Source organism: Phocoena phocoena, chromosome 8 (assembly GCF_963924675.1).
Source record: "Phocoena phocoena chromosome 8, mPhoPho1.1, whole genome shotgun sequence".
Classification (NCBI taxonomy): domain Eukaryota; kingdom Metazoa; phylum Chordata; class Mammalia; order Artiodactyla; family Phocoenidae; genus Phocoena; species Phocoena phocoena.
In genome coordinates this window covers 38,109,483-38,124,109 of record NC_089226.1, presented here as the reverse complement: position 1 = coordinate 38,124,109, position 14,627 = coordinate 38,109,483, and the positions used below count along the sequence as shown (strand labels likewise).

The 14,627-nt window shown below is 42.6% G+C and overlaps 1 protein-coding gene across 1 annotated transcript in view; it reads right to left on the bottom strand.

Moving 5' to 3' along the window:
• The window catches only part of MAML2 (mastermind like transcriptional coactivator 2), a 360,720-nt gene extending 351,849 nt beyond the window's left edge, over positions 1-8,871 (bottom strand). The window contains exon 1 of the mRNA XM_065882529.1: positions 8,157-8,871. Within this exon, the coding sequence (XP_065738601.1) occupies positions 8,157-8,669 (513 nt within the window). The 5' untranslated portion in view covers positions 8,670-8,871. The remainder of the gene's footprint in view (positions 1-8,156) is intronic.
• Positions 8,872-14,627: the final 5,756 nt, after the last annotated feature.

Genomic DNA, 14,627 nt, shown 5'->3' with positions numbered 1-14,627 from the left:
GGAATGTAAGTTTAAATGATGGGGAATAAAGAAACTACCAAAAACGTTTTGACTACACTCTTTGCTCTGAGTTAGAACCAAGAAATCCGTCCTTATCCAAATATCATCCACCAAGAACAAGATTATGCTCATTCTAATCCTGTCACTTTTTCATAGAAACACTGTGCTTTTGATTAAGAATTATCCTCACAGAAACTTGCTTTGAAGCCTTGGCAGCATTTTCCTCGTGTTTCTTATGGAAAGTCACACTTGAGGAGGTACTGAGCAAAGAAGAGATTCCAAGCTAAGACCCACATCAAGGCTTGAAATTTTCAACATGCTCCAGGTCGGGGTTGGGAAGAGGGCAAATTCGTGCCGCCTGTTTGTGTGCGGTTGCAGTGAGAGAACTGATTCCCTGGCAACTTGAGCAAGGGACCTGGCTTTCAAAAGCATACATTTGAATCTCCACAGCAGGGAACTGCTAACTCTTTGCGACTCTGTGACCAGATTCACTTAAGAATTACTCGTCAGTATGAATTAATAATTTAGTTAAATTGGTAAATGTGGACTATTCCATTCTAATCATTCCAAATTCTCAATAGACAGCCTAAAATTCTCATTTACCCACACAGTCCACACTACACACTCCCTGGGCAACTAAATGGAAACCCAGCCTTTATTCAAGAAGAAGTAAGGAGTCAAATAAACACTCACTCTAGTCAAGTTCTAAATTAGGAGTCCTAGAATCCCAGGAATGGAAGAGATATTAATTGATCCTGTTCTGAAGAAGGATACTATTTAACCCATTTCATAGAAATGTAAACCCATCCCAGACGGCATCTCCATAGTAAACTATTTAGGGATAGTATGGATATACTGGGTAATATGGTATACTTCACTAACCATTTTAAATAAATATAAAGAGAAAAACCATCCCTTGCATAAAATATCCCTGACATCCTTTTGGGGATAGAATGCTGAGCTGGGAAAACCACGAATCTGACTTGACTATGTCACTTCTCACGTTAACGATAACAACATCTAAAATGTATTGAGCCTCTTCTAGGTGCCAGAAAGTAGTTAGTTATATCACTATCATTCCATTTTACAGGTGAGAAACCTGAGGCTGGAGAGTTTAATTAAATGAACAAAGAAGACACAGCTAGTAAGCTGTAGAGCTGTGATTTGAAATCAGGTAGTCTCACCCTAACCCCAGGTTCTTAAGTGCTACGATGTCTTGCCACCTCAAGCTGACTTTAACACTTCTGTTTCCAACCACACCCCCACCCCTTTCAGACTGTAAATTCCAAGAAGACAGAGGCTATATCAAATCGCTCATCATGGATACATTCATTCTCTTGGCATAGAATAGCTGCGCAATGATTCTTTATTGACTTCATGGATAATTTCCCCAAACTCGAAAAAGCACCCATGTCCACAATCTTGATATGAAATTTTAGAACTTTTGCTAAAACCATTAAGACCCACAGAGACCACAGTGCCTGTCAAATACTATTTGCCCATTTCTTGGCCATTCCTTTGGCAATTTGCTTGTGGTAGGGCCCGACTCTCTAGTCTTCTTCAAGCCTTGTGGAGAATATATAAACCTCTCTCTTCATCCCCTCTCCAAGGAAAAAGAACAGCTTTCATTCTTTCACACCTGTCCCTTAGATATGTATAGGAAAGGGTCAGAGCTAGGATCCAAAGATGGAGAGCCACTCCAGCTATGGTCAGTATCCCAGCATCCTGCCTCGAATTAGGGAGAGAAGGAGTTGTTGACTTTTTCCCTCAGCCATCTACACCATAGGAGCCTTCCCTGTGCCCTGTGAACATGGACCAAATGGGGGAAACTGGTATCTGACTGACCTTAGGGCTAGTAAAAGATCTGTAACCCACCTGTAATTAAAAAGCAAGGAAGAAAGCAAGTAAATCTCAAAGACTATCTGGGCTCACAGCTTCTCATAAATTTCTGCTTATGATTTTTTTTGTTTTGTTTTAATGAAAAGACCTTTTCCAAATTAATAAACTCATTTGTTGGGAAGATCAGTTTAACATCAAGAGAACCCACTTTTACCCACGGGGGAAATTCTTATTTGCACTGGAAGGCTTAGCCAGCCCAAGAAGAGAGGTGTAGTTGGTTCTGCTTCTTTTAGTTTCTCTTCTGCGTCTAGCGACTGTGCTTTTAAAACCATCTCCTTTCAATGCCAAAGGCCATGTCACGCTGTATATAACTCACAGTGAATGGGAGAAGTGTGTAAATAGCAAGGCATTAAGCAGCTCAAGGGACTTGAAGATAGGTAATACAGAACACTTAGGCAGTGAGCAATGAGAAGAGGCTGCTGGAGGGGAAATGTAATACTTGTCTTCAAGTATATGAAGGATTATTATTGCTTCACAGACGCTGACTCCTCTGAGCCTTCCTCGCTCGACCATTTCCCAGGGCTTCTGATACACTCTTGCCAGAGCTCCGGACCCTCCAGGAGGTGGATCGGCCTCACGTGTTCCCCTCACTGCTCACACGTGACCACAGTGCCAGCCAGGCTCCACTCTCTGTTCCCAAACACCCAATGGATATACTGGCACCACATTGGCACCCAGCAGCCCCACCCCTCATTCCACCTTCTCTCTTGCTCCTCCCAGGCCTGCTAGGGACCCACATTGTCCATAAAGTGCTGCCTGGCCTGGGTTTGACTTTCTCTCCTACCAACTACTAACAGCGCTCATGTTTGAGTACCCGCTACGTGTCAGGCACTATACTGACCGTTACGCTAAAGAATATTAGCTTTACTTTACAGATGAAGATACTGATGCCCAAAAAGAAAATTATCTCCCCAAGCTCATACAGCTATAGGTGTGAGGGAGGGATCAAACACGGGTCAAACTCGAAAATCTATGCATAAAATTCTTCCATTTACTAAATCTCTAAGCCTCAGTTTCCTTATCTGTAAAATAGCCAAATATTGCTTACTCATCTCTCTCTCTCTCTCTCTCTTTTTTTTTTAAGCATCACATAAAATATACAATAAAAGTGCCTTGACATTCTAGGGCTCAAGAAATATTTATTCCTCTCTCCCTCTGATTTTTTTTTTTTTTTTTTTCCCTCTGATTTTCTATATCAGTTTTGGTCCATTCTACCTAGTTAAGTACTTTTACTGTGTCCATGTGGTCTTGATTGACGACTAGCCTGTAAGTAAGAAGGGACTAAGTCTTTAGCTGTATTTCTCTATTCTCACACAGAACCTGTTAAAGTATAAGGGAAATTATCATGAAAATGCACAAGAAAGAATTTAGAATTGTTTTCATTAAACATGATCCTGCCTATGATCATAAAAAAGGGACTGGATTAAAGTACAAGGAAGTAGTAGAAGCCACTCGGAATGGTTTAGCTGCCATGCATAGCAGAACTGGATGATTTTTTTTCAAATTTCCTTCTAAGCTTTCTGAGATTAAATAGCAGTGCTAAAAACAAACTGCACACAACAACAATAAAAACAAAAACAGCTAATCAAGGTCACTCTTTCAGCCATATTTGTTATGCCTAAGAACATTTGGATACCCATGTTTGTCTTGGTACTTAACAAAAGGTTTACTGGCAGAGGGGAGCCATACCGCACTAAACTTTAAGGTTGAGAAAAATTTGATAAACATCACCTAGCAAAGACATTATTTCAAAGAAAGCAGATGCCTTCTATAAATAAACATTGACCTAAAGAAGCAAGACACCTTGGGTGACATACTAACATTACTTGGCTATCAAAACAAGCTTTCTACCCATTTTTGATAAAGGAGTGTACCAACTTCTCTCTCCACTTGAACTCTTTTGCCTTTGTGAGATCTTACAAGTATATTTACTGGAAAGAAGTAGTAGGAAGGTTCTGGATAGATAAGAACTCCCCCTTTATTACTCTGTTCTGGAAAACAGAACAAAAATAGGTCAGTTTTTAAGGAAATGATGGCTGCACATATAAACAATGTAAACACTCCTATCACTGTCCCACGGAGGATACTTACCACATGGACAGCTGCAGACACCCAGCTCTGGCCAATGAATTGTTTCTGTTTTCAGCCCCACGCCCACCCTATAGCCCTCAAATTTTGAACTGTCAATTGGAAACTTGATTATTATCAGTTAAAAATAACCAGGGGACTCTGGCAATGATTTAACTTGTTTGACTTTCTTAAGCTAACAATTAACATTTTAGACTATTGTTGACAAAATAGTTAACTTTCCTATGTCATTTGTGCAAACTACTTTTCTAATATTCCTGACCCAAGCCGGGGGACACACCTTTCCAAAGCTGCTCAGGTCTGTGCAGGGGCCTGTAAAAGACCCTAAACACTTTCACACCATTGCACATTTTCACTAGGATTTCCGGGGACCTTCGGGAACACTTAAGTACTCTGATAGCTCAGTCTTATCTTGACAGCACTGAATTTGAAATACCAGCCCCTCTATTTACAATAAAAGCTATTTCACCATTTAAAACAGACAACTGAAAGCTTAAGTACACTTTTAATCCCTGGAAAAACTGGTATTATGATTTGTTGTCTAGTAGTTTATTATTAGTAATACTAGTAATAATGCCTTGCATTTCTGCAGTGCTTAATTTTTTTCCAAAGTCTATTCAGAAACACACATTCATCAGCTTTCTCAACGAGCTAGGGCAGCATTATTGTTCTGTTTTACACATGACTGCTAAGTAACTTGTCCTAGGTCACCCAGCTTGTTAGTGATCACGCAGGTACAGACCCCGAGGATGCAGTCTCCTTGTCTGATCTATTTTCTTTCCTCCACACTATATTAGAGAAAAGATAATCTCTGAAGCCAAAGATGACTTAGAACCACTTATCTATCCAGCCTAGCAACAGAGTCTAAAGCAACAGAAAAAGAGCTTGTCTCAGGCAAAAGGGAAAGATTAATAATGCACCACAGAAGCTCTAAACCTTTCTGTTCCATGGACCAGCAATTATTCAGTTTCACAGTTCATTCAAAGATTCAAACATACTTCACCAGAAAATGATTTAGTACCTAAAGCCTGCTCCAAGTGGTCAGAAATGCAGATCTGCTTAAACCCTTACAATCCAGGCCCTCTTTAAAGGCCCTGTTCCTGCAATCTCTGCAGTAATGGGGCTTCCCCTGAACTTGCACTTGAGTTAAATGAAGAAACTGGCTGAGTAAGGGCTGCAGAATTAGGCCCTCAATGTGGACAGAATTAGAACCAGCTTGGAGGTTTATTTCTTGCATTGTTCTTGAAACTCAGGCTATTGAAAATCTCAGACATTATATATTTCTTGTAGTATCACACCCCTCAAAGACAACACTATCCCACAGAACAGAAGTTCTCTTTCCACCCTCATTCAGATATTACTGACTATATACAAGGCATTGTACTAGCAGGTATGCAGGACACAGGGCTTTCATCTGAGGACACCGTGCATATTCGACTTTAGATGATCAATATTCTCTCCTTTACTCCAAAGGACATTTATGGCCACTTAGGGCATACGAATTAACTATTAAAGGGATACCTTCAACACACCCAGACAGAAAATAATCTAGTTATGGACACAGTATTAAGAAAGAATTCTGACACCCATTCTGCACAAAGGCCCCTTTAAATGGATGGTGTTTCTGAAAATAAGAGGATCCTGAGAGAAGTGAGACCTGCAGATTTAACAGGCTTAGTGAATCACTCCCAAATGCCCAGGCCTCCCTTCAGACACAATGTTATCAGGTTAATACAGTACTTGCATCACCATCTCTGAGTACCCTGCTGAGTAACAAAGCGCCAAACTTAGAAGCTAAAATGGAGAAGGGAATTTCCAATAACCAAAAGGGGGGTGGGGGTGGATCAACCCTTGCAATGGCACAGGTTTGCAGTGAAAAGCCACCATCAGAAATAAACTGGACTTTTTACTCCTAACTCACACTGCACCTCTCATCAATCTTCTCGGCACTCGGGGAGGGAGCTCCTCTAAGGGGATGTTTTAGGAGATGGCTGGTAGTTAGGGGAGAGAAAGCAGATTCCCTTTCAGAACAGGAGTGAAGGAGCAGCCACCTTTGCCTTTCGCAGCAGTTAAGCCTCCAGTCAGGAAAGGCCAGACATGGTGCTCTCACTTCCTCCCAGCATGGATATTGTTATCGTCGTAAAGTTACAATAACCACTGAAGTTGGTTTCAATTCACATACCCAAGCCCCCAAGAAAAAGAGGCAGCCTCATCTTCCTTCCAAGTGGGAGAAAAGCAAAAACCAAAAGAACGAGGCCATAAGCAGACACCTTCCTTGCAGCGGCTGGGATGTGAAGGCCACATCCCATCTTGGCACCCAGGACAGAGATCTGTCTTCTCCACTGAGAAGGGCTGGGCGCCTGGTTCCCTGTATCACCCCCCGAAACACTTACCAGGAGACTGTGAAGCACACAAGGCGGTATTATTGGGAGACTTGCAGACAGATTATAAATTTACTGGGGACAATCAGGGCATTTAGATGCTTTTGGCTGCAGACGCCAGTGACACACACACTCACATACAAACCTCATTCTTCTCTCCATTTGAGTGATTCTTTACCCGCCCCGCCCCCCTTTACCTCAACATGTCTCTTTCACGAAACAAACTCTCATTGCTGTCCTAGGGAATTCCAGGGAGAGGTGGGGATAGAGCAGGTGGAAGGGAGAGGAAATTAGGCCTTGAAGCACTAATATAACCCCACAGGCTAATTGTATCCAAGGACAAAACAACAAACATTGGGCAGTTTAACTGTTAGCAGTTATCTTTCGTCTGGAGTTGGCGCCAGGAAGTTGCAGTTCTAGGCATCTCAAGCAAAACGTGTGGTGGAGTAGAACAGCACCAATACAGCCCCCAGACTTTCTGGAAACTTCAACCATCACAGACCCAGGCCAGGGATAAGGAGGACCCACAGAGAAGCATCCTAGGGGCCTGGCTGGAGGATGTCCTCTCCCTAGAGCTCCTTCTCAAGTTCCCTCGGAGAAGGAGTTCAACCCAGTGCCTTCCTCTTGTTTGGGCTTTTTGAGGACGTTTCAGCTTGCATGGCCATTTCCTGTTGCTGACTTTCATTAGGGCTGGCTTGGGCAAACTGGAGCTGTGCTGTGAGCGGACACAGGACTTCCGAATCCCCACAGAACTCAGAAATGGAGGAAGCTTGCAGGGCTGCAGGGCTGCAGGGCTGCAGGGCAGGGCTCCACCTTCTACCCTGAGGTTATGGGCCCAGCAGCTTTGGGGGGAAAGCCAGCACACGGCAGGCAGTCACCTGACCTGGACTAGCACCAAGAACCAATGAGTCAAGGGCTACCTGCTCTGGGATGAGGTGTGTCTATACCTCTGAGGAGGAACTTCCAGCCAGAAACCTAATCACAACTTTCAGGTTGGATGTCCTGTCACCAGGAATGGCTGAAGACAAGGCACTTTCTAGGATGACAGCATGGAAACAGCCCCTTTGCGCCTGCCCATTTTAGTGAAGGCTGTAAGTGGGCAGTATCTGATTATAGTGCCTGTGGCAAGAAGCTAGATGGGGACAGTGGGGGAATCTGTAAGAAATCAGGGAGCAGGCCTTGTAAAAACACTCCCTCACCAGTCTCTGGGCTATTTCCCCAAGTTTTTGTTTTTGAGCGAGGGAACGCTCAGGGAACTTGCTCTGCTAGAGATTACCACTTATGTTCTCCTGACCCAAGGAGAAGGGGCCACTTCAAAGAGGGAAGGGGAAATAGGACAAGAAGGAAAAGGCTTGGCTAAAGGTCATCTGGACTGCTAAACAAATGCTTTCAGGCTAAGCATGGCTTGCTGGGCCTAATCAGTGCTGGCTCGCCAAAGCAGGAGGCTTCCTGAGACAAGACCTTCCTCAATGGCTCAGATCTTGCCGCTCGTAGCCAATTCTTCTGCAAGCTCTGGACCCCAGAGCAAACTCTGGAAAACTCAAGTTGCTTACCACTTAAGGCGTACTCTACAGGTGGAGGAAAACCCATGAATGAACACCAGCAGAACTTGACGAGTAAGGGTTTAGTAACACCTCACAAACAAGACACCCAATAGCCTTTGAGGTAGTCAGGTGGCATCTTGGCCCTTTGCACTGCCGTCCACTCTACATCAGGCAGAGGCCAGCTCTACCCTCGCCAAAGTCCACACGACCACAGCCAGAATCAGGAGAAAACCAGGTGCCTTACCGCAATCAGGGCCGAGTTCCTCTGGTCCGCCGGGGTTGAAGCCGGTGGCTGCTGCTCCCCGTCGATCCCACCACTGCCACCATTATTGCTACTGCTCAGCAGGTGCTGCTGGTGGTGATGGTGATAGTCTGGTGGGGGCGGTGGGGCCGCTGTCGCTGCCGCTTGGGAGGCTGTAGGAGGGGCAGCAGGTGGCGGGGGAGGGGCTGTAGTGGTGGCAGCAGTGGCAGTGGCCTTGGTGTGTTTGCCAGCCTTCCTCGCCCCCTGGCCGTGCTGTACGAGGCTCAGGAGCTGCAAGGTGCTCTCTCTTTCCCGGTCTGAGCTCTCGGCCCTACCCCGTTCGTAGCGTCCTTCACAGCTCAGGTGGTGCTGGCGGCAGACGGCGATCCGTGCCCGAAGGCGCTCCACGATGGCACTGTGCACTCTCGGGGTGACCGAGCCCCCTCCAAGGAGCCCCGCCCCAGGGGCCCCCCCTAACCCTCCTGTGGGGGCCTGCGGGGGCGCTGTGTCCCCCATCTTACTGGACACAATGATTGCTGCCTTTGGGATGGTGAGGTGGAAGGAGGCTATGGCTGGTTAGTGCAGGCAAATCTGCTGTTGACAATGTGCGCTCAGTGTTCAGGGCCACATGAATAGAGGTCTTCAGAGGTTGGGGGGAGTAGTGGAGAAGGTATGGGGGAGGGGAAGGAGTAAAAGAGGGTGAGGAGAAAGAATAGAAGCCAATCACAGAGCGTAAGTTGGAAACAAACCCTGATCAACTTAACTCTAATTGCATTTGACAGCTCTGGAGAAGTTGGACAGTTAGTGGGGTTTTTCTCCCCCCACCAAGCTGACAAGAGCCACTAGGTACTTTGTAAACACACGATCGATCTGGGGGTAAGAGCAAGAATCCAGGGATTGTCAAGTGAGAGACAGGAACAGACAGCAAAGGGAATTGTGAGAGGTATTAATACAGAGCTGGACTCCCCCTCACCTAGTTGTTTTGGAAGATTCTTTATGGGGATGTTTCTGCAGAGAAACCCATTTCTACCATGGTCTCTGTAACCCACGGCCTTTACTTTTCCTCAGGTTAAAAATAAAAAAAAAAAAAAGTGCTGTTTCAGAAGCTTTTTGAAGTCAATGTTCAAAACGTACAAAAATCAAGAGATACTGTCCTTTGGCTTTTAATTGTTTCCTCCCTTTCCTTTTGATCCGGTGTTTTCTCCCCTTTGGGGGACTGCAGGATGTGATCCTCTCCCCAAAGAACGGGAGGCAGCTTTTCAATTGTTAATACCAGTAACTGGACTTTTGGACCATGCTTTTTTCTTCGGCTAATCCAATCACCAGTAAAATCCTCATTCCCTCTAAGGTTTCCCAGCCTTAAATGAAAGCAGTCTGAAGTCACTAGCCACTGAGAGAGATCCTTCAACACATTTTTTTCTTTCCCGCTTACGTTCCTAGTCTTCACCCCCGGCTCGATCCTAATACAGTTATCAAGAGAGACAAACTCCTCCGAGAGTAATTTACAAACGATGGTCAAACTTACAAACTTCCAGCAAATTGCACCGAGTCATGTCCAGCCACTTTTCTGTCCACTTTTGTACATTCCATCCCCGGCCAGTGGATCTGAGGGTCTGGACTCGCAATAAGCAATGTGGTTCTATCTCTTGGATTGCTCCGCTTTAGAGATGGAAAAGAAAGTAGCTGGTCTTTTCCTTTCTCTTTCCCGTCTGTTGTTCGCCGCTGGGCTGACACTGGCTCCGCAGCCCGGAGTCACGGCGATACACAGGCTTTCATTGTGCTCCGATAGGAGAGGGAGAGAAAGAGAGAGAGTGAGACAGAGGGAGAAAGAGAGAGCCAGCGAGCTGCGGGGGGGGGGGGGGGGGCGGAGGGCGGGGGGAGCGCTCGCCCGAGGCTCCCTGGTGGAAGGCGGGTGCCACTGCACAGGCGAGCAAGGCGGCCGGCGCCGGGGAAAGGGGAACACAGAGGGCCTCCCAGCGGCTGAAGAGGTGAATCCCAAAGCCTGCGCATCTCGGCGGCGGCGCGCGCAGCTCGGCCTCCGCCTCGGCTCCGGGGCGGGGGAAAAGGCTGGGGAAATTCCCCAACCTCTAGTCGACTACTTCACCAGCTCGAAATGTTGAAGAAATTCCCGGCCAGGGGATGTATTTTCCCTTCCAGACCTCCGTTACGCCCCCCTGAGGATGTCATTTTCATTTTTCAGCATGTTGTCCGTGACACCCCAGAGCACTAGCGAGAGCTGGGTGATCACGGAGGAGATGTTCAAGAGTGTCACAGGGAGATGTAGGGTGTGTGCGCGTTGCGGGAGGGGGGAGGAGGGAGAGGAGAAGAAATCACATCATAAGATCCTAAAGGACAGGCCGGTGTCTATCTACCTGCCCGCCTGCGCCTGCTTTGTACGTCCCTGGATAAGTCAATCTGGGTGATCATAAGCATATCAGTAAGAATAACTAAAATAGTTTACCATGATGAAATTACCAATACCAGTTCCAGAAAGGAAAAAAAAAAAATTCTTTGAAAATACAAGATTGCCTATGACAAACCTAATGCAAGATCTGGGGTCTCCATAGCTGTCTGATTTACATATACAATGAGGAAATTCATTATGTAGCAGTCGAGTTTCAAGAAGTTTACTAACACAAACCAAATAGATCTCTGACACAGACTGTCGTCCCCTCACCTTCAGATAATCCTACCTTTAAGACCTCAAAATGTATATTGGATTCTGCTTATTATTATCAATTATGGAGAATAAATTAAGGTGAGCGCAAGATTGGTATAGTCAGGTCCATAAATATTCTGTGTAGCCTAACTTGGAAGTCGTTTGGATTTGAGGTCTCAAGCAATGGGGTTTTGTTAATTTAAACCAACTCTGGCATCTCAGTAACATGGTGCTGCTTGAAACTGAGCTGTGGATAGAAGTGAATGGGTAAGATCAATGCAAACATTTTAACTCTGGATTTATCTACAATTTAGTTCTCGATAGGCTGGCCTACATTAGTTCATTTTATTTTCACAAATTCTGGAATGCTACTTTGGAATTTGGGACAAGTGCATTCGGATGGAATATAACGTTTTTACTTCTCGTTGGAACATACTTCTTTCTGTCCCTTCCAAGGCTAACTAAGTTCCTCACCACTCATGGAGAAAGGCAGAAATATATCTTTGTTAGGTATGCAAATTTGTACGCAGAACTCTCTCATGAGGTGTCATTAAAAAGTGAAGGAGTTTTGATCATTTTATATTTGATTTTTAAAAAGGTGTATTCATTAGACATTATCTTCTTTCTATTACTACCGGAACTTTATATTCAGCAATCATACTTGATGAAAGAGAAAAAATTCAATATTTAAATTAAAATCTACTGTTCACTCTACAGTCCTGCAGTAACACGGGTTTTGATTAATAACAGAGTTTTTGGTCAAATCCGCTATTCCTAAATGACATAAACTTTGAATTCTAAGCTAGGCAAGGACACACCTTAAAAACTTGTCAAACAACAATTTAATACATTTTCATACTATATTCTAGTGCTGTAGGACACTCCTTTACATTGTCTTTTGTACAAATTTACCCTTTACAGCCAGTTAATTTCAAGCTGACATCATCATCCACAACCTCATTTCCATTCACATCAGTTACTGTTTATTTACAGTCACTGTTTCAGGCACAGCACTTCACATATACCTCCTTTAATCCACCAGCTATCCTGAGGGAGAGGTATTATTAACCCCATTTATAAATGAGGAAACTGAGGCTTACTGAAATTAAACTACTTAAGCTAACTAGGAAGTAACACATCAGGACTCAAACTCAAGGCTGACTTCAAACCTATATTCTCTTAACCACTGGACTTGCTGCCTCAGTATCAAGTGTGAAAAGAGTTACAGGGAAACCAGACTATACCCAAAATAGCTCAAGGGCTGCAATTACACCTCAATCAACACACTGGAGTCTAAGCAAGTCCTATAATACCTCCAAGAAATGAGTAGTGAATAGAATTACTCATCTGAGTATGAGAGCAGACAAGTGAGAAAGTATGGTCAATTACATACAGCTGCCAATAAAATAAACATTTCTTTTTTTCCTTGTCTTTCCCTTTTATGGAACTGTTCCCTCTTTTATATCTCTAAAGCTTCTGTGATAGCTCTATGGATTTTTTTAAAGCATTAGTTCCTTTTTATTTGTCCATCTGTGTTCCTCATCATCTCTACTATCCACAGCTACCTAACACAAAGAATTTAACACTATAGTAATAAACGCCCAGACCTAAAAAGTTCATAGACATGTGAGACTTATAAGTTTACAAACTATTTTTTGTGTTATATAGAATCAATGATATCAATGATGATGATGATGATAAAATAATACAGTATGTCATAATACCTGCAAAAGTTAATTCTAATTTTTCAACATTTCTATTTTCTTCTAGACTACTTGCTTTTGGCCCCATGATCCATGCTAATTCTCATTTCCTGACAGCCTGTCTCTTTGACATTCTTTTGGTGTTATCATGTACATAAAAGCCTCTTGTACTCTCCAAACACCTATTGAAGAAGCTTGCCCGGTTGCAGTGACCTTAGACATCAGCAAAGCTACCTATTAGCATTTCCTGACCAACAGTCAGAATGCTGTTCTAATAGGAAAAATGCTTCCAGCCAACACGATGCCTGATCTAGGGACTGGGTCAGCTGCCATCATAAGTCCCTAAAATCATTAGTGCTTTCATTTTTACAAACTAAATGCATGCTATTTAAAAGAATAAATTAATTTTTAAAACTTTCAGTTGGAACTCTCACTATTCAGCTGGCTCAAGCTTGTCTGTAGTGTCACATACAGAGAAGTGATGCTTCCCGGGTCATCAGAGATACTTTAGAGATCATTCCCTTGCTTTTCTTGGACTTCTTTTTTAACAAATCATTCATGATCCTTCACCCTTCCCACTTGACTATCACTTTTCCTCTAAACTTTGCCTTGCATCTTTTTGGACACTCACTTCAACTTTCAACTGTGGCTTCATATAGTTAAGGATTATTTCCATATGACAGAAAAATAAGAATAATAGAGATATGTGACTGAAATTTCTATTTCACTTTTAAAAAGGTATGCACTCCTCACATGAAACATCAGCATCAGTATTCTCACAATTTTGTAAGCTCTTTCTCCCTGTTTTGTTTACAATCATAATAGGGATAATTTTGGAAAATTAATTGCAGAAAATATTAAGTAATCTCTATGTAAGGACTTAATAAAATGCAATTTTTAATGTATGCAGTTTGTAATGAAGTCCATTCCATGAACCACATAACAGATGAAGCTAGGTTCAACCAACACTTCAAGTAAGAAACAAGTATCTAAAATTCCACAGGGGATGCAAGAGGGAGGAGATATGGGGATATATGTATATGTAGAGCTGATTCACCTTGTTATATAACAGAAACTAACACACCATTGTAAAGCAATTATACTCCAGTAAAGATGTAGAAAATAAATAAAATTCCACAGGGAACTGGATCCTATGAGAATACCACTTTTAAGAATTAAAGATACAGAATAGACATGGTCCATTTGTTCACTCTAAAACCATTTTACTTTATTATTTACTTTATTATATTTATATTAAGTGAAAATTTAGATGTGCAAAGCAATGCAGATGCCAAGATATGCTTTTAAACTATTTTTGGCTGAATTTGTCTCTCTGAGATCTTCTGATCCTAACATAAATACTTATGTGGGAAAAGTAATGGATAAAAATAAATAAAATACGTCTTAAATCATTAACCTGTAGACAAAATCGGATAGGAAAAATAACGAACATTATGAAGCATGAAAATACATATCATGAAATTATTCCTGAATGGGAGGGATGGAAGACTCTGGAGGCCTGAAATCTATTCGTAAGGGAAACTCTGGAAGAGGAGAAAAAGCACTCCTCTACTTAAAATGGGTAAACTACAGTCTGATTCTGAGGCAAGGAAACTAAATTGAATGAGACACTGAGGTTTCTTTCATGGCCCACTGATTTAGATAATGACAGTAGTAAAAAATATATTAGTGAAGATCATTTAATACTGCAAAAGGGTAATAAACAGATCTGGGCAGGAATTCAGCAATAAATACATATAGATGTTAGTCTAAATACATTTTTTAAATACAGTGTTTTTCTATTAAACTGACAGTACATGAACAGCTCATTCACTTGATAGTCGTATGTTATAAAGGCATTGTTATATAACTTTAAAATACACTTAACAATGATTAAGCTTATGTTTTTCTATGTACAGTGGATAAAAGTTTTATTAAACTGTAGAGCGCCATTTCATGGAAATTAAGATGAACATATGTTTTACACAAGATATTTTGCCATGAACCTATACATAAAATATATAAATGTCACATGATACAGAGAAACAAGACTCATGATCTTCAAATTTACAGGAATTTATAAAATCTTCTCTGAAGGAAATGTGTTACAAT